We start from the raw sequence: 20,501 nt of genomic DNA on the forward strand, positions 1-20,501 counted from the left end.
TCCCCAGACTAGTCGGTGCCCGACACACAGGGCATGCTATCAGTTGATGCACGTCCCCATTCCCCATGCTTCTGGAGGCCTCATCCGTCAAGACTTATACTTGTCAGCATACAAACCAATACATTCCCTGCAAAATCTGTGCTGTCAAGGCAACACTACAGGTTTGTGGAATGTTTCCACACATATAGGACAAGTGAGATCCCGACATACAGGACATGAGATGATCTGATGAATGTCCCCATTCCCTGTGCTGCTGGAGGCCTCATCCCTCTGTCCAGACTTAGACTTGTCAGCATACAAACCAATACATTCCCTGCAAAAACTGTGTTGGCAGGGCAACACTACAGGTTTGTGGAATGTTTCCACACATATAGGACAAGTGAGATCCCGACATACAGGACAGGACTGCACCTGATGCAGGAGAGCATACAGAAGGTTGTACAAAACTTGATGGCTTCTGCCTGATTGTTTTCCTCACAGGCAGAACAATATGGGATGTCATCCTCAACCTTTACAGCAGAAGAGAACTTCTCCACAACATCTGCCAGATGAAAGTTGGGAGGCAGGCCAGCCACACCTTCTCTCCCCAGACTAGTCGGTGCCCGACACACAGGGCATGCTATCAGTTGATGCACGTCCCCATTCCCCATGCTTCTGGAGGCCTCATCCGTCCAGACTTATACTTGTCAGCATACAAACCAATACATTCCCTGCAAAACCTGTGCTGTGAAGGCAACACTACAGGTTTGTGGAATGTTTCCACACATATAGGACAAGTGAGATCCCGACACACAGGACATGAGATGACCTGAGGCAGGCAGGCCGGCCAGCCACACCTTCTCTCCCCAGACTAGTCGGTGCCCGACACACAGGGCATGCTATCAGCTGATGAACGTCCCCATTCCCCGTGCTGCTGGAGGCCTCATCCCTCTGTCCAGACTTAGACTTGTCAGCATACAAACCAATACATTCCCTGCAAAAACTGTGTTGGCATGGCAACACTACAGGTTTCCGGAATGTTTCCACACATATAGGACAAGTGAGATCCCGACATACAGGACAGGACTGCACCTGATGCAGGAGAGCATACAGAAGGTTGTACAAAACTTGATGGCTTCTGCCTGATTGTTTTCCTCACAGCCAGAACAATATGGGATGTCATCCTCAACCTTTACAGCAGATGAGAATTTCTCCACAACATCTGCCAGATGAAAGTTGGGAGGCAGGCCAGCCACACCTTCTCTCCCCAGACTAGTTGGTGCCCGACACACAGGGCATGCTATCAGTTGATGCACGTCCCCATTCCCCATGCTTCTGGAGGCCTCATCCGTCTGTCCAGACTTGGACTTGTCAGCATACAAACCAATACATTCCCTGGAAAAACTGTGCTGGCAGGGCAACACTACAGGTTTCCGGAATGTTTCCACACATATTGGACAAGTGAGATCTTGACACACAGGACATGAGATGACCTGAGGCAGGCAGGCCAGCCACACCTTCTCTCCCCAGACTAGTCGGTGCCCGACACACAGGGCATGCTATCAGCTGATGAACGTCCCCATTTCCCGTGCTGCTGGAGGCCTCATCCGTCTGTCCAGACTTATACTTGTCAGCATACAAACCAATACATTCCCTGCAAAAACTGTGCTGTCAAGGCAACACTACAGGTTTCAAGAATGTTTCTAAACATATAGGACAAGTGAGATCCCGACATACAGGACATGAGATGATCTGATGAATGTCCCCATTCCCTGTGCTGCTGGAGGCCTCATCCCTCTGTCCAGACTTAGACTTGTCAGCATACAAACCAATACATTCCCTGCAAAAACTGTGTTGGCAGGGCAACACTACAGGTTCCCTAGACATGAGATGACATACAGGACATGAGATGACCTGATGAATGTCCCCATTCCCTGTGCTGCTGGAGGCCTCATCCCTCTGTCCAGACTTAGACTTGTCAGCATACAAACCAATACATTCCCTGCAAAAACTGTGTTGGCATGGCAACACTACAGGTTCCCTAGACATGAGATGACATACAGGACATGAGATGATCTGATGAATGTCCCCATTCCCTGTGCTGCTGGAGGCCTCATCCGTCTGTCCAGACTTAGACTTGTCAGCATACAAACCAATACATTCCCTGCAAAAACTGTGTTGGCATGGCAACACTACAGGTTTCCGGAATGTTTCCACACATATAGGACAAGTGAGTTCCTGACACACAGGACATGAGATGACCTGATGAATGTCCCCATTCCCTGTGCTGCTGGAGGCCTCATCCCTCTGTCCAGACTTGGACTTGTCAGCATACATACCAATACATTCCCTGCAAAACCTGTGCTGTGAAGGCAACACTACAGGTTTCCAGAATGTTTTCACACATATAGGACAAGTGAGATCCCGACATACAGGACATGAGATGACCTGAGGCAGGCAGGCCAGCCACACCTTCTCTCCCCAGACTAGTCGGTGTCCGACACACAGGGCATGCTATCAGTTGATGCACGTCCCCATTCCCCGTGCTGCTGGAGGCCTCATCCCTCTGTCCAGACTTAGACTTGTCAGCATACAAACCAATACATTCCCTGCAAAAACTGTGTTGGCAGGGCAACACTACAGGTTTGTGGAATGTTTCCACACATATAGGACAAGTGAGATCCCGACATACAGGACAGGACTGCACCTGATGCAGTAGAGCATACAGAATGTTGTACAAAATTTGATGGCTTCTGCCTGATTGTTTTCCTCACAGGCAGAACAATATGGGACGTCATCCTCAACCTTTACAGCAGAAGAGAACTTCTCCACAACATCTGCCAGATGAAAGTTGGGAGGCAGGCCAGCCACACCTTCTCTCCCCAGACTAGTCGGTGCCCGACACACAGGGCATGCTATCAGTTGATGCACGTCCCCATTCCCCATGCTTCTGGAGGCCTCATCCGTCTGTCCAGACTTGGACTTGTCAGCATACAAACCAATACATTCCCTGGAAAAACTGTGCTGGCAGGGCAACACTACAGGTTTGTGGAATGTTTCCACACATATTGGACAAGTGAGATCTTGACACACAGGACATGAGATGGCCTGAGGCAGGCAGGCCAGCCACACCTTCTCTCCCCAGACTAGTCGGTGCCCGACACACAGGGCAAGCTATCAGTTGATGAACGTCCCCATTCCCCGTGCTGCTGGAGGCCTCATCCGTCTGTCCAGACTTAGACTTGTCAGCATACAAACCAATACATTCCCTGCAAAAAACTGTGCTGTAAAGGCAACACTACAGGTTTGTGGAATGTTTTCTCCAGTTCACGAGTCTTGGTCACAACAGTTGGCTGTAATGAAAACCGTGAAGAAATACTGACAGTGATACTTCAATTTGCACCGAGACTTCCTCCAGTTCACTAGTCTTGTTCACAACAGTTGACTGTAATGAAAAACGTGAAGAAATACTGACAGTGATTCTTCAATTTGCTTCAAGACTTCCTCCAGTTCACTGGTCTTGGTCACAACAGTTGACTGTAATGAAAAACGTGAAGAAATACTGACAGTGATTCTTCAATTTGCACCGAGATTCCCTCCAGTTCACTAGTCTTGGTCCCAACAGTTGACTGTAATGAAAAATGTGAAGAAATGCTGACAGTGGTTCTTCAATTTGCTTCAAGACTTCCTCCAGTTCACTAGTCTTGGTCCCAACAGTTGACTGTAATGAAACACGTGAAGAAATACTGACAGTGATTCTTCAGTTTGCACTGAGACTCCCACCAGTTCACTAGTCTTGGTCACAACAGTTGACTGTAATGAAAAACGTGAAGAGATGCTGACAGTGATTCTTCAATTTGCTTCACGTCTTCCTCCAGTTCACTAGTCTTGGTCTCAACAGCTGGCTATGATGAAAAACGTGAAGAAATGCTGACAGTGGTTCTTCAATTTGCACCGAAACTTCCTCCAGTTCACTAGTCTTGGTCACAACAGTTGGCTGTAATGAAACACGTGAAGAAATACTGACAGTGATTCTTCAATTTGCACCCAAACTTCCTCCAGTTCACTAGTCTTGGTCACAACAGCTGGCTATAATGAAAAACATGAAGACCAGTTAACCAAAACCTTATAATCCCCTACCAAGAATGACGGAGTACTTTTGTCACAAAATTGGTATGTCGGTTACATCTGCATTATTTATGATATTATAGTCTTTATTAATTGCATAATGAGGGATATGATTTCAGAATTACTTTAAGATCACATGGCCAATTGATCTCAGAGCTATACCTTACCTTGTCTATGTCTACTGCAGACTGGATATCTCGCACAACATTCCCAGGATGCTTCACCACACAGCCGACACACATCACTGCTTGGCAAGGCTCACAGTACATACAGATTGGCTGATGGTACCTAGTACATGCTGATTTATGTTTCCATTCCTTGTCTGTTTTCGTTTGAGCCTCTGGTGCTTTCTGAGCCAAGTACTCTTGTGCAGAAATCACACTGCGATGTTTAAATCCACCTCTCATGGGATGATAAGAAAGCCAGACAGACCTTGCAGTAGAGCATACAGAAGGTTGTACAAAATTTGATGGCTTCTGCCTGATTGTTTTCCTCACAGGCAGAACAATATGGGATGTCATCCTCAACCTTTACAACAGATGAGAACTTCTCCACAACATCTGCCAGATGAAAGTTGGGAGGCAGGCCAGCCACACCTTCTCTCCCCAGACTAGTCGGTGCCCGACACACAGGGCATGCTATCAGTTGATGCACGTCCCCATTCCCCGTGTTGCTGGAGGCCTCATCCGTCTGTCCAGACTTAGACATGTCAGCATACAAACCAATACATTCCCTGCAAAAACTGTGCTGGCAAGGCAACACTACAGGTTTGTGGAATGTTTCCACACATAGAGGACAAGTGAGATCGCGACACACAGGACATGCGATGACTTGATGAACGTCCTCATTCCCTGTGCTGCTGGAGGCCTCATCTGCCTGTCCAGACTTAAACTTGTCAGTATACAAACCAATACATTCCCTGCAAAAACTGTGTTGGCAAGGCAACATTACAGGTTTCCGGAATGTTTCCACACATATAGGACAAGTGAGATCGCGACACACAGGACATGCGATGACTTGATGAATGTCCTCATTCCCCGTGCTGCTGGAGGCCTCATCTGTGTGTCCAGACTTGGACTTGTCAGCATACAAACCAATACATTCCCTGCAAAATCTGTGTTGACAAGGCAACATTACAGGCTTCCGGAATGTTCCCACACATATAGGACAAGTGAGATCCTCTTTAAGATTTTGTTTGCTTTTAGCCATTGTTGAAATTTCTGAAATATAAACAGCCAATTTACGCTGAAAAATACATGAATGTTCTCATCCAGAAAACAACATGGTGTCCGCACATTACACTGTGTGGGACAATAAATAAGTCTGTCAGCGTATTCTATAAATGTGAGGTTGAATATGTAATTTTAGTTCGGGATTAACGACACATATGTGCTATTTTCATTGATTAGTGTTATGGAGATATAAATGTAAGTTAATTGATTACATTGATACACTGACATGTTCAAGTAACTGTTGACTTAAAACAAAATCTGTACAGCCCAATACCTGTACTTAGCCATGTCATCTGCGGAAATGCATGGCAACTGAACAAATATCCTTAGTTACATGGTTATACTGGGTGGTAGGATAGGCAAATATACATCCATGGTGTTGCCAAATATGAGGACAATTGACACCGATTTATAATTTGTGCCAGATATAACTCTTCAGTACAAGTAGGCGTCATTACTAAAATGATTGGTGCTAAATACCATACTCACTTTTTTCACCAGGTCAAAAGTATTGCTATAGGTGCCTATATAAATTTACCTGGCCTATGAGAGATATAAGCTCATTAAAACTGATGTAACAGAATTAACAGCAAGCTAGACAATCACAAAACTTTAGAATTTGAACCAAAATTAGTGGTTTGCTTGAGAAATAAATCTGATGAGAGTTTACACCGTCATGATAACTATGCCAGTGGTTTACACGCAGGCTGAGTTTAGATTCATCATGGCAACCCAGTCGCCTGTCCGTACTCTGTGTCGATATGAGCGCGACCAGATCAAGTGTTTAGACTCGAATCGTTTAGATGATCACGTCAAGACAACCCACTATCCTAACACCAACATGTTCTCACGAAAATATACATGTACCTCATCTTACAGCCCTTACCTTTCGACACAGTAGTCACATACCATGCATCGCAACTTGATAAAACTGTAGTTTGAAATCGAAAGTAAATGTCGTTTGTTCCAAGAAAAGCACGTGATCTATGCATGGGAGGTAAATATTGTACGGTCACATGGATTATCTCCCTTTAATCCCCTGCCCAATCATTTTGTATTTTAAAGGTGGGCGAAACTTTAAAACTACATGAAGTTCAGACGAAAGAGTACGAATAGTTATATGTTGGGACCAACACTTGGTATACATTGCCTTTGTGCTATAATGTTATAAATGAGGACGTAATACATCTTTAATAAATATCTTTGCACTAGAGTTTGGTCTTTTCAGCTAACAAATGCGTTCAACATTGTGGTCAAAATAAAGAAAATAAAAAATGGGAAGATGGTGATGCGTGATCGCCCTATAGCTGTTACTTCACCCCAATTTTAAAAACTGGCGGAAATTACTTTGGCTCTTAGGATAGACTCTTGGGATAGATGCATTGTTGACTTGAATTCTTTAGGCGAAAATTGTATATGAACTTCAGAAGATCCCAGTAGACAACATTTCTCGGAAAAGACTGGGAAAAAAGGCACAATGACCATGCACAAAACATCACAGGTTTTTTAAAAAATAATTATGGATAATGTGTCCAGAATCACTGGCACTATGCTTCATAATTTAATTTGGCTCCACTCGCCGCTAGGGGTGTATATTTATCGTGTTCATTTAGATCGCCACTTTGAATATACATGTACGAACAGTTGCAATTCAAAGCGCAGGTGAAATATGCTTTTTGATTATATGTAGCTCATATTCTAGCATGGTACACTATTTGAATGCTGATTCACTCATTCGCCTATGTTATGTGCACGACTGCCGTCAGTTTCTAAATTTAGCTTGCCACTGTTTACATACGCTGAGTTCCAGAATGCGCTCAGTTCGGTGCCTGTTTGTTTACATCAAGTGTTCAGGAATTTTCTTATTCTAGACAATTCCACCAGGCTATATAAGACCTATGAAAGCAGGTCAAACGGAGAAAACAGAACGGAGAAAGGAGAATTATGGAGAGCTTGGATGCTTTTGCTGTGTTACTTTAGTAGGCCATTTGTGCTGAATTTTGGTGTCTCTATAGCCTCTGGCTTTTTTATATCCTATCTCCACCGAGCACTTGTTCAGTCTGAACTTGTATATTTAATTTGTGCTCTTGTATACACAGTGCCTATTAGTACACGGACCCTGTCTGTGGAATTTGTGTATATTTCGTTATACACTCAGTTATACTGTGGATTTTCCCTCTTGTGAATTTGCCTCTGAGCATTTATGCCTGTGTGATATATATATTGTGGAATATATGCGTCCGTTTGGACTTGACACCGTAAGTACTTTAGTATTTGTATAGATACTGCTATCCTTTCTTGTTAAACTTAAGTACTTTAGTATTTGTATAAGTCTTATTATCTGTTCTTGTTAAGCTAATAAATTGTTGTAAAATAAAATCTGCTGGTTTTGGTTACTTTTTTGTGCGGCTAAACTGTCGTGTATTTCGAACAAGCCATCTCTTTATAATACAGACAGTTTGGGTCGTAACACATAAAACATACCTTGCGTCTTTTATACACCACTGAAAACTATCGGGTGGGCATAAAAATGGCTCGTAGGCCTACTTTGATGCTGCATTGCTCCATTATCCTTTGTTCAAACTTTTCCAACTTTAGACATTCAAATAGCATGATTTTGTTGATATACTGACCCATTTTCGAGGTCATAGCTTGAGTGATCTGTGCACAGGGATAAAATGAAAACATAGCCTCAAAAACGCACGTTCCGATGACCCTTATTGCATCACCTGTTAGGTGTCGTGGGTATAGCGCGCGCTGCACCTGTGTGAAACGCGTCAATCAAGTGTCGTCTGGAAAAATGGTCTGGGTGTAATGTCTGAGAAACCCTTCTGCCAGACAGACACAAGTTTTACTGAATCAAGATGATTTTTTCTGCGGCGGACAAGGAATTGATCACCTTTTCAAGTAAAACAAGGTTGAACGTTATTTTGAAATGTCGGAAACATGCGTTTTTTACTCTATTTGGTTTTCGTCCCATGAACAGAAATCTTAAAGGATGAAATTGAAATTTGTTCTGTATACTTAGGACATAATGTCTTTTGAGTGTGTAAATTTTTAGAAGCAGACGTAAGAGGGTTTCGGAAATATTGAGTGTCAAAGCACGGTCCATTTTTGTATGCCCACCCGATATATTCTCAATTCTTTGGTGTTTTTTGTTCATGCATGGAGTCAATGCATGTACGGATTTCTTGCCTTGTCACCTGCAGAGAAAACCTACCATCTCCATTCTGGGAAACTTGAGTGCCTGGTCTTAAAGTTGATGAAAACAGGCAGTCCGTCGCAAGAACAGAGAGGGCCATAAAAGAACGGACAGTAACAGACAGGGCTAGAACAGACTGGTAATAACAGATGGGTACAAACAGACAGGGCAATAACAGACTGGTAATAACAGATGGACAATAACAGACAGGACAATGGCAGACAGGACAATAACAGACAGGGCAATAACAGACAGAGCAAGAACAGACAGGGTAATTATAGACAGGGCAATAACAGGCCAAAAACAGACGGGTAATAACAGACAGGACAATGACAGACAGGGTAATAAAAAACAGAGCGTTAACAGAAAGGGCAGTAACAGGACATTAACAGTTTCGTTTGTGACAAAGAGTTTATCTACACAGACCACAACCCCGTAACCTACACTGTAACCACAGCTCGTAAGGATGTCACTCGTCGTCGTTTGGTATCGGAAATGGCCGACTAAAGCTCATTATTTTGTTTAACATTGATTCTAATATAGACAATACACTAAATCATGAATTTTTTATTTTAATACAGCATTTAGTATGCACACAGGGAACTATGGAACATAAACCTGGTGTTATTGTGCTCTACATGTGTGCAAACTCTGATCTCAATATCGGCCGTACGTTTAAGATACCATCCGTAACATTTTGTGTAACATTGCTTTTCCGTGTTATTGGACGCCGACGCTTGGGGTATGACATAAGCTACGTCTATAGTGTGTACAAGTGAGTTAAACATTGACAGACAAGGTCATTTGACCAGCGGTGATGGTTCTGTGGTGGCGGGCGCAAGGACTTTACTTGCAAAGATAGTCACTGCGGACGGCCCACGGTGTTAGTGAATCTTGGAGAGGCCTGGTCTCTGCTGGTGAACTAAGTATCCCCGAGACCTGGTCTCTGCTGGTGAACTAAGCACTCTCGAGTCCTTCTCTCTGCTCATGGGCCAAGTATCTCCAAGGCCTGGTCCCTGCAGGTGGACTAAGCACCCCGATGGCTGGGCCAATTCCACAGAGCTCTTTCTGACTTAAGACAAAATTTAAAAACTCCTTAAGATTATTAGGTTGTGATACTTGAAGTTGAAATTTGTACACATTTGTCCAAACATTGATGATGGGCACAAAAGTTCAATTTCTAGAACCCAGAAATAAGCTTTGAAACCGTTCTTGAAATTTTGACAAGTCAGAAATGGCTTTGTGGAATCGGCCCCTGATCCTTGCATGCTTGGACTAAGCATCCTTGTCCCTGCCGGTGGACTAAGCATCTCCGAGACCTGGTCCCTGCTGATTGGCTAAGCATCTCCTGGTCCTGATCCCTGTAGGTGGGCTAAGCATCCCCGAGACCTGGTCCCTGCTAATGGACTCAGTGTCCCCAAGTCCTGCATGGACCCATATTTAACAAACGTCTTAGGACTTACTTAAAAAACTTAAGCACAGCTATAATTAAAATACTGTGCTCTAGAATGTTTAAACTTTGTACACTGATTCTTTACTGCGGAATACTGTGTACCAACCACAATTTGCGTTCTAACTTTTGGCTTGTTAAGGAAGCGATCTTAGACTTGAGTCAAAATTTCAAATCACATTAAATTTGTTTTTTTTTTTATCTTACAAGGTCAAAATTTTGCTTGACCTCGTAAATCCTGGTAAATAACTGTAGAACAAATTTCAGCCAAAATAACGGATAGAACTGAAGTTTTGACTCAAGTCTAATAGCCCCTCTTCATCCCGCGGACAGGTCCTTTGCTTTCATGTGATAGTGAATGTCTGTTAAATGTGGCATCAGATGCTGGAGCAGTGACGTCTAATAAATTGCATTTAACATCGCTGCATTTTATTTACCCAATTCTGCTTAAACTATGGCGTAAAGGGCGTGTAAGTTGCTGTTTTTAAACATTTAGGCCCTACATGAACAAGTAGAATATAACCTTTAATGAGGTGAATTGACTTACATGTTGTAAGTGTTTACATCGGTTTCACTATAATCCACACCAAATACATGTTGGCCTATCTGTAAATGTGGTACATAAAATCCGGATTAGACTTTCTCAAAGTGAAAATGCCGTTTGGCATATAAAGAAGGCAAGGATTTAGTCTGTGCATGTACTTGTCATATTAGGATATTGGTTACGTTAACTAAAGACGTAGAAATTCAATCATTTTTAATTCAGTTCTACCTAAGGTTTCTTTTACTCCAATTAAATAACTGTTTATTTATAAATATATAAGGTATGTCTCCATTTTGGTTTTATAAGTTTAGTACAGTTCTCTAGCTATCATTCGCGTGAAAGGCAGAGAGAGGTACATCCCTGTCATCCTAATGTTTACCACATTTATGCTTGACTGATTATCAACTAAGAAGTCAACGCACTGTCAAGGGATGGTCGACGTTTCCGACCTTGTGCTCATGCGTACTCTCCATCACTACCAGACTGCATGATCGTGAAATTATATGAATCGGTCAAAACAAAAAAGTTAATTACTTCAAGCCAACAACGAATGGAAAACCCCGAATCCGTGAGAAAGAACCATATGAATAATTCATGAGATCCCGTGCATCCAATCAGAAAACAGCCGGGTTTTAACCCAGCCTGCTGATTGGCCAGATGATTACTGTTTTCTCGCATGTGATGGAAAATTTTTGTCAGCTGTGCTCTGAGGAAAGAAGGAATAACAGATGTGTGAGAAATATGTCTCTGGACTCACTAAGCGGACTAACAGTTCAGCAAGTGTCATGAAAGAGCATTAGAAGTTTTCCTGGTATCGCCAATAAGTGAAAGTTGTGGCGTGAAGTGAAAATATCGTCAGTATTTGATTTGTGAGGCCTATTATGCAGGTCGTTGGCCTTTGCAAGCCAAACGATCGGCAGAACCTGACTGATTTGTGGCAGATAGTAACCTCTGCCACAGGCTAGACGCGCGTCTCAATGCAAACTGTACCTACTGACGGCACTGTGCTCTTTAAGCGCTCACAGTGAACTGGACACATATATCTGACCATATTACTGAGTAAGTACAGCTATATCCTGTCTATATTGTCGAAAACCGTCATTTTGGCATCTCGGCTGATGGACGAGTTTATATTTACCTAAAGTAGGTCACGGTAGACAGAGTGTAGCAAGGGGTATAACTGAGCGTTGAGATTGACAGATCAGGTCACACTGTTCCCTGGAGAAACGGGAACGTTTAGAACTGCCGTACCTATAAAGAAGGAAATACCGTACCTATTTTCTATTTTCTTGGTTAAATGTATGTATTATGTGTAAATTGTAAACACAAGTATAGATAGGCTGACAGTGAGTGTTGATCAGAGTTAAAAAAATATAATCAGACAGTGTAACAAGGTTATCTTCATTCTAGTGACACAACGGCCAGCTGATCAAGGCTAGACAATTTAACTGACTCAGTAGTTTAAGTCAGATATTTTACAGTGTAAATGTCTATTTGCGTGATAACGTGCATTTCACGTAGCCTACCGTGCACATAGCCATATGATTTCTTACGATTAACACAATTCTCTTCATTTTATACATTATGACAACCGTCTTCAACGCCTGTCATAACCAAGTGTCGTATGATCACTGAACGTTCTCCGCACACATAACGGCGAAATGAGCGTTACAGAACTTCACTGACCTGCAACCTAAATTTTAAGGAGCGTGTATATGCCACGAGCTGCTAATTTAAGCATTTACATGAAGAGTTAGAATAAAACCTTGAGGCAAATTGCCAAGAGACCGGACTTCACTATTTGTCAACTATCACGTTACCTTCGCTGCTTCTGTGCGTTATAGTTGTTTAGATCATTTGTCCTCCAGTATGTCACATGTGGGAATATTCGTTAGTAACTTGCGAAAGGTTGGTGGTTTAGGCCGAAGACTCCGCTTACCTCTACCCATAAAACTGACCGCTATCGTCAAAGTTTAAAAAAAACTTTGAAAAACAGTCAAACAAGTCAAAAAAAAAAAAAGATAATTTCTTTTATTCTTTTTGTTTTTTAGATGAAGATGCCTCGTGTGTGTCGTGTGAAGCAGCTACCAGAGTCGTTTTTCGAAGCCATCGAAGAAAACGACTCTTCTACAATCTCCAGGTACATATCAGACGGAATCGACCTAAACGGACGAAGGGGCTACCGGACGGAGTATGGAACGCCTCTGACCGTCGCTGTGGGCGCTCAAAACTTTAACACGGTTGTCAGTTTCATAGCCCAGGGGGCAAAGGTAAATCAACCTGGGACTGTGTGGGGCGCTATGCCGCTGCACGTGGCAGCAAAACAGGGGAACCTGAACATCGTCAAGCTCCTGATTGACGCAGGCGCAGATGTCAATATGTTAGACCGTAGCAAATCATCGCCGTTGACTGTCGCGTGTGGTAAAGGAAATCTAGATGTCGCAAAATATTTGCTGTGTAGAGGCGCATGCGTGAATCACCAAGCGGGCTACGAGGTTGTTCCACTGGAGGCTAGAAAGCTGCTAGGTACAGAGGATGATCTTACCGAGCAGCAGCGGGAAGACATACTTGATCCCTTTAAAGGAAACACTCCTCTCACCAAAGCCACGTGGTCCGGAAACATTGATCTAGTCAGAGAGCTCCTACAGAATGGAAGTGATGTCATGGCAGAGACGTATGCTGGGAATACCGCATTGCATGTGGCTGCACGAGAAGGACACGTGGACATTTTGCGACTGTTGATTGGTTGCTACGAAACTCTAGACGTCAAAAACGCGAAGGGCGAAATTCCATTGTTCATGGCTGTGAGAAAATTCTTTGACTGCCCATCTGGTGGACAGGCGTATGTGCAAATCGTGGAGGAACTTCTTCAGATCGGAAGTAACGTTGCGACAAAAACTACATCGGACGAAAACGTTCTGTTTGCGATTCTAACATCAAATTTTAGACGACCTACAAACAGTTGTGAACTGATTAGGTGGAATCTGCTGATGAAAGTTTTAGCAGCTACGAGGACTTTGTCCCCAGCGGACCTTCCTAGCGAGACAAAATTGTCTGAACAGTTATTAAGTGCATTTGGCAACCCTTTGCCCTGGTTGATAGCAATGGCCAAATCGCCAAGATCGTTACAACACCTCTGCCGACTTACAATCTGGGACACACTACCGACAGCGAACTCTGCGCATGTCCGGAAATTGCCTATTACGGCAACCATGAAGGCATATTTGACATTGAACTAAGTATTCAGTGCTGTTTGGTGATATTTTCATAGTACAGTATTAAATATATTTGAAGACACGCAGTCTTTGATGTTTTTTTTTTATTTGGTTAAAAGAAAGCTTATCAGGAAAGATATCTACTGAACATAACAAAATATAGTGAATGGAAATGCGTGTTTATAATTCAACAACTTCGACATTTCAGTACGCAATGTGGAAATATAGTTTTGTGACACCTGGCCATTGAAATTGTTTATCTCTGTTTCATAAATTCGCACAGTAGAAAAGGTGTTGTATGAGTGTCCGAGCTGAGTTAGATCAAATGTCTTGATAATCGTTCATTTTTTCATTTCACACAGAGCAGAAATGGACATATTGATCTGAGCTACATTTTATTTTATTGATTGGCGCAGAACATGCTTCGTGTCTTTCCATCATTGTTGAAAACCATTGAATGCTCCTCAGTGCATGAATCCGCCCTAGTTTTGTGTTTTACGTTCTTAATTCTTTGTGTTGTGCTTGGTATTGAACGTTGTTTTTGGAAATGGCCTTGTGATTATTGACCCGGAACGTTCATTTTGACTGATGGCTTTTGTACGAATGTGCGTTTTTACGTCTACATTTGGTGGTTTGTGTTGAACCTTGGCTTAAGAATTGGTGTTGCGATTAATTACCCAGAACATCCAATGCGGTTGTCGGCTGGCATTCCAGTCACGGTTTTAAATCTATACCTCGAAACAGACATTCGTATACCAGCCGTCAACCAATAAGAACCTTCCGGGTCAATAATCGCAAGGCCAGTTCCCAAGACGAAGTATAACGCAAACCAGCAAAGAATTAAGAAAGTATATAAAGTAGGAAAATAGGACGGAATCATGCAAAGAGAAGCAGTCATCAGTTTTCAGGGATGTTGGAAAGACGCAAGATATATTCTAGGCGACTGAGTGAAATCAGAATTCAAAACGTGTACCAAGCAAGAATATGAGTTGTCAATAACAAAATATGTATCCCAGTTGCGCTTTGATTGCAACTGTTCATATATCCAACGTGGCGATCTATTTCACCACGATGAACATACAGCCACCTAACCCCCGTTTAAGCGGAATTAGACACAACCATGAAGCAGAACGCCAGATTCTGGACGATCTGTCCATATTTATTTACAAGAGAATTCTACTCATTGTAAAACTTAAGAAACTTGGAGTGAGTGCTTGGGGTTTGGCCTCGTAAACTTGTTTCAGTCATATGACGACGAGGAGTCATTATAGCGTATGTAAATTGCCTTCTTCTTGTAGGACGGATTTCCACCGCCCTTCTATTTAGCGCTGTTTCACTGAGACGACTTGCCAGAGGCAAGTAAGAGGCCCGCCCGCTCGAGCCATTATACTGATACGGGTGAATCAGTCGTGGCACTAAATGCTAATCAGTAACACTGTTGTACTATCCCATTAATGCTAAACGACAAGCGAGAAAGTTACAACTTCTTTTAAAGTCTTAGGTGTGACCCGACCCAGGATTGACCAGGATTGACCCTGGATCTACTGCACTCCGAAGAGGACGCTCTAACAACTGAGCTATCGGGGCCAGTCCAAGAAAAGCGAGATATGTATACGCCATATGCAGGGCCCTTCCGTATATTGCTGCCCAAGTACAGGGATAATTTATAGTGTCAAAATTGAAACTGTCCCTCTTGTCGTAAAGTCAACAAGAGAAGAAACCGTTTGGTCCTGATACAAATGTATCCTGATAAGATGTACCATCTGGAGAGTCTGTGCTTTCTTTTAAATCCAGCGAAAGTGGGTAAATATCTTTCACAGCCTTTTGTGTTCCTGGATTGTTTAAAGCTAGAAGATCATCAACATATCGTTTAGGGAATGAGAAAGATCAGGTCTGGTGAGGATTAGGGAATTTGTGTTGAACGTTGGTTTAGGAACTCGGAATTCTTGATCTGGAACGTTCATTTAGATGAAGACCTAGCCATTCTAGGAGATTTGAGGTATGACTGAAATGGCGTACAGCCCTTGTCACTCTACGAGACGTCGAGGTATGACTGCAGTACTGCTGAAATGGCGTACAACCTTAATCACTGCAGGAGACGTTGACGTATGGCTGAAATGGCGTAAAGCCAATACTTTAGGAATATTTCCAGAAATGGCGTAAAGATATAGTCATTCTAGGAGACGTTTAAGTATGGCTGAAATAATGTTTAAATGGCGTAAAGATCTAATCATTCTAGGAAACGTTAAGACATGGCAGAAATACTGTTGAAATGGAGTAAAACCTAAATTATACTAGATGACGAAACAGCATGACCGAAACACTACATTATATTGTATAATATCAAACATGTAGCGAGTAAAACTTGTGCACCGACTACACAAATGACCACCAATAACCGGTGAAATACGGTCTCACATTTACACAGGGTTTTATTGTTCGTATAAATGCTTACATAGCAGTAACATAAACAACCAATAGTTTCTTTCCGGTTTCCCCCGGATATTGCCCGAATTCACCAACCATAATGCTGTCCGCCGTCTTGTAAGCCAAGTGTTCTCGACTCCGGCGTAAAACACCAATCAAATAAAAATAAACGACCCATTGCACAATGGCTTTAGCAGAACTATTTATTTATTTATTTCATTGGTGTTTTACGCAGTACTCAAGAATATTTCACTTATACCACGGGGGCCAGCATTATGGTGGAAGGAAACCGGGCCGTGTCCGAGGGAAACCCACGACCTTCCGCAGGTTGCTGGAAGACCTTCCCACGTACGTTAGCAGAACTAGATGAAGAAATGCATTGAAGTTAGTAGTAATTCATTAGACTCGAATTACTCAAACTGCTGTACTGTCATCACATTAAAGAAAGTAAAGATAAATACATCAGTGAGGGACCAGGCCTCGAGGGTGTTTAGTCCACCAGTACAATTTAGTTTTACGCAAATATACACTGCAGAAAAGCTTTGGTCTTTAAAAACTTGACAACAGAAATTATCCATTAAATTTCCAGTTAGAGCCGTTTTTGTCAACTGGCCAAAACTAGCGCATACCGCTGTATCATATCGCTGTCTGGTCACGCACAACCAGTGAAGGGCGTGGCCACATTCGTTGTTTTCTATACATACATTTAAAGAGTGATGGATTTGCTTCATTTACATGGTGATTAATGATGTACTATTAATAATTACAACGTATATAACCTAGATTGTTTCCAGTTTGAACCGGTACAATCCACTTGTTTAGGTGGAGAAAAAAATGTTTTAAGTATGCATGGTGGGTATTTGGGACCACCTCTTGTCTTTACGTAATTATAATGGCAAGTTGTAAAATAAATGTTATAATGAAATATGTTCAACATTTATAATGTAGAAGACAACACTTAAAAGTGTTAATGTGACATTTTATAAAGTGTTAATGTGACATTTTATAAAATGTTAATGTGACATTTCATAAAGTGTTAAATTTATACCACTTCAAAAAGTGCTATTCTAATATCATAAATGCGTTCTTTCCTCTGGCTTTTCCAAAATACTAGTTTAGGATTAAACATTGTTACGATTTGTACACAACATTTCGGTGTTAATGTTTCGGCCGAAACGTAATTATCCAACCAATCCTGTGAACAAGTAATGCGACGGATTTCTCCACGAAGGCTAAAACCTCAGAAACCTCAAAATTTATCGTTTTAACATTGCACGTGTTAACTTTTCATTGTATATTTTTTCTAAAATGATAAAACAAAGACTTGCATCACATTTCCAAAAGCTGGCTTAGTGGAATAGGCATCTGATCAATTCACAGTTCCACTTTACATCTATATTTATTTACATATTTTCTTAGTTGTTTCATGGTTTGTGTTAAACATCGTTTTGTGAATTAGTCTAGAGACCGTAGGCCTGGAACTTCCTTCTTCGTTGACAGCTGGTTTACGAATGTCTGTTTTGACGCATGGACTGTTCACTTTAACAGACAAGGCATAACACCAGAAAAACAGTGATAGTTTCCGGTAAGTTTACCAGAAAAGGTTGAAATGTGACCACTTGACGTATTTGTTATAGCCATTAACTTGCTTCTCACGATGCAAACTTTCAGGTAGCAACTTCAACCAGTCCTGACAACTGCAGACCAAAGAGTAAACCGGAATAGGTACGTCAAGTCACGAATCACCAGGCCTGCGCAGTTTACAAACAATAAAATATATAGCATTCAGATATAAGAAAACACACAGACAACGTGAGGAAGGTTAAACCTTTAAACAATAAGGAGTGATCACTTCTTACGTCTGGTAAATAGACATTATTACACAATAGCGAAATTGTATTTCTATCTCAAATTTCAACACCTACGGATCCGTTGAAAAGGCGGATAAATAAATGAGTGTCGTTCTCTATTTTTTCAGCGGCAGCGAAATAGTGAGAATTCTTCAGTACAGGTGGTCATGACAGAGAACCCTATAGTACAGGTGGTCATGACAGAAAATCCTATAGTACAGGTGGTCATTACAGAGAATCCTATAGTACAGGTGGCCATCACAGAGAATCCTATAGTAGAGGTGGCCATGACAGAGAATCCTATAGTACAGGTGGTCATGACAGAGAATCCTATAGTACAGGTGGTCATGAAAGAGAACCCTATAGTACAGGTGATCATGAAAGAGAATCCTATAGTACAGGTGGCCATGACAGAGAACCCTATAGTACAGGTGGCCATGACAGAGAATCCTATAGCACAGGTGGCCATGACAGAGAATCCTATAATACAGGTGGCCATGACAGAGAATCCTATAACACAGGTGGCCATGAAAGAGAATCCTATAATACAGGTGGTCATGACAGAGAATCCTACAGCACAGGTGGTCATGACAGAGAACCCTATAATACAGGTGGTTATGACGGAGAATCCTATAATACAGGTGGCCATGACAGAGAATCCTATAGCACAGGTGGCCATGAAAGAGAATCCTATAATACAGGTGGTCATGACAGAGAATCCTATAGCACAGGTGGTCATGACAGAGAACCCTATAATACAGGTGGTTATGACGGAGAATCCTATAATACAGGGGGTCATGACAGAGAATTCTATAGTACAGGTGGCCATTACAGAGAATCCTATAGTACAGGTGGCCATGACAGAGAATCCTATAGTACAGATGGCCATGAAAGAGAACCCTATTGTCCAGGTGGTTATGACGGAGAATCCTATAATACAGGTGGTCATGACAGAGAATCCTATAGTACAGGTGGTCATGAAAGAGAACCTTATTGTTCAGGAGATCACGATGGAAAATCCTGTAGTACAGGTGGCCATGACAGAGAATCCTATAGCACAGGTGGCCATGAAAGAGAACCCTATTGTTCAGGTGGTCATGATGGAAAATCCTATAATACAGGTGGTCATGACAGAGAATCCTATAGCACAGGTGGTCATGACAGAGAATCCTATAGTACATGTGGCGATGACAGAGAATAATATAGCACAGGTGGCCATGACAGAGAATCCTACAGTACAGGTGGTCATGACAGAGAATCCTACAGTACAGGTGGTTATGACGGAGAATCCTATAATACAGGTGGTCATGACAGAGAATCCTATAGCACAGGTGGCCATGACAGAGAATCCTATAATACAGGTGGCCATGACAGAGAATCCTATAGCACAGGTGGCCATGAAAGAGAATCCTATAATACAGGTGGTCATGACAGAGAATCCTATAGCACAGGTGGTCATGACAGAGAACCCTATGATACAGGTGGTTATGACGGAGAATCCTATAATACAGGGGGTCATGACAGAGAATCCTATAGTACAGGTGGTCATGACAGAGAACCCTATAGTACAGGTGGCGATGACAGAAAATCCTATAGCACAGGTGGCCATGACAGAGAATCTTATAGTACAGGTGGTCATGACAGAGAATCCTATAATACAGGTGGTCATGACAGAGAACCCTATAATACAGGTGGCCATGACAGAGAATCCTATAGTACTGGTGGCCATGACAGAGAATCTTATAGTACAGGTGGTCATGACAGAGAATCCTATAATACAGGTGGTCATGACAGAGAACCCTATAATACAGGTGGCCATGACAGAGAATCCTATAGTACTGGTGGCCATGACAGAGAATCCTATAGTACAGGTGGCCATGACAGAGAACCCTATAGTACAGGTGGTCATGACAGAAAATCCTATAGTACAGGTGGTCATTACAGAGAATCCTATAGTACAGGTGGCCATGACAGAGAATCCATTAGTAGAGGTGGCCATGACAGAGAATCCTATAATACAGGTGGTCATGACAGAGAATCCTATAGTACAGGTGGTCATGAAAGAGAACCCTATAGTACAGGTGATCATGACAGAAAATCCTATAGTACAGGTGGCCATGACAGAGAACCCTATAGTACAGGTGGCCATGACAGAGAATCCTATAGCACAGATGGCCATGACAGAGAATCCTATAGTACAGGTGGCCATGACAGAGAATCCTATAGCACAGGTGGCCATGAAAGAGAATCCTATAATACAGGTGGTCATGACAGAGAATCCTATAATACAGGTGATCATGACAGAGAACCCTATAGTACAGGTGGTTATGACGGAGAATCCTATAATACAGGGGGTCATGACAGAGAATCCTATAGTACAGGTGGTCATGACAGAGAATCCTATAATACAGGTGGCGATGACAGAGAATCCTATAGCACAGGTGGCCATGACAGAGAATCCTATAGTACAGGTG

At 42.3% G+C, this 20,501-nt stretch overlaps 2 protein-coding genes across 4 annotated transcripts; one reads left to right on the top strand and one right to left on the bottom strand.

The window, feature by feature from the left end:
* Window positions 1-2,508: 2,508 nt before the first annotated feature.
* Window positions 2,509-7,510, bottom strand: LOC135463836 (uncharacterized). Of its 3 annotated transcripts, none has more exons than XR_010443604.1 (3): window positions 6,226-7,510; window positions 4,275-5,327; window positions 2,509-3,976 (listed from the first exon to the last, which is right to left on the bottom strand). XR_010443604.1 is itself a non-coding variant. In XM_064741282.1 (2 exons), the coding sequence occupies exons 1-2, from the start codon at window positions 6,329-6,331 to the stop codon at window positions 4,498-4,500; spliced, it is 936 nt and encodes a 311-aa protein (XP_064597352.1). In that variant the 5' UTR covers window positions 6,332-7,510; the 3' UTR covers window positions 2,509-4,497. The 3 variants fall into 3 exon arrangements, 1 of the variants encoding a protein (XP_064597352.1); XR_010443603.1 differs by having other exon boundaries at window positions 2,509-4,068; XM_064741282.1 differs by having other exon boundaries at window positions 2,509-5,327.
* Window positions 7,511-11,259: 3,749 nt separating this feature from the next.
* LOC135464098 (putative ankyrin repeat protein RF_0381) lies at window positions 11,260-13,945 on the top strand. Its single transcript, XM_064741588.1, has 2 exons — window positions 11,260-11,594; window positions 12,587-13,945. The coding sequence occupies exon 2, from the start codon at window positions 12,587-12,589 to the stop codon at window positions 13,772-13,774; it is 1,188 nt and encodes a 395-aa protein (XP_064597658.1). The 5' UTR covers window positions 11,260-11,594; the 3' UTR covers window positions 13,775-13,945.
* Window positions 13,946-20,501: the final 6,556 nt, after the last annotated feature.

This window comes from Liolophura sinensis, chromosome 3, assembly GCF_032854445.1.
Source record: "Liolophura sinensis isolate JHLJ2023 chromosome 3, CUHK_Ljap_v2, whole genome shotgun sequence".
In the NCBI taxonomy this organism is placed as follows: Eukaryota; Metazoa; Mollusca; class Polyplacophora; order Chitonida; family Chitonidae; genus Liolophura; species Liolophura sinensis.

Coding starts and splice junctions, on each gene's coding strand:
- LOC135463836 (XM_064741282.1), bottom strand. CDS start 6,331: ATGCATAGATCACGTGCTTTTCTTGGAACAAACGACATTTACTTTCGA. Junction 5,328..6,225: donor TGTGACTACTGTGTCGAAAG/GTAAGGGCTGTA, acceptor TTTATATTTCAG/AAATTTCAACAATGGCTAAA.
- LOC135464098 (XM_064741588.1), top strand. CDS start 12,587: ATGAAGATGCCTCGTGTGTGTCGTGTGAAGCAGCTACCAGAGTCGTTT.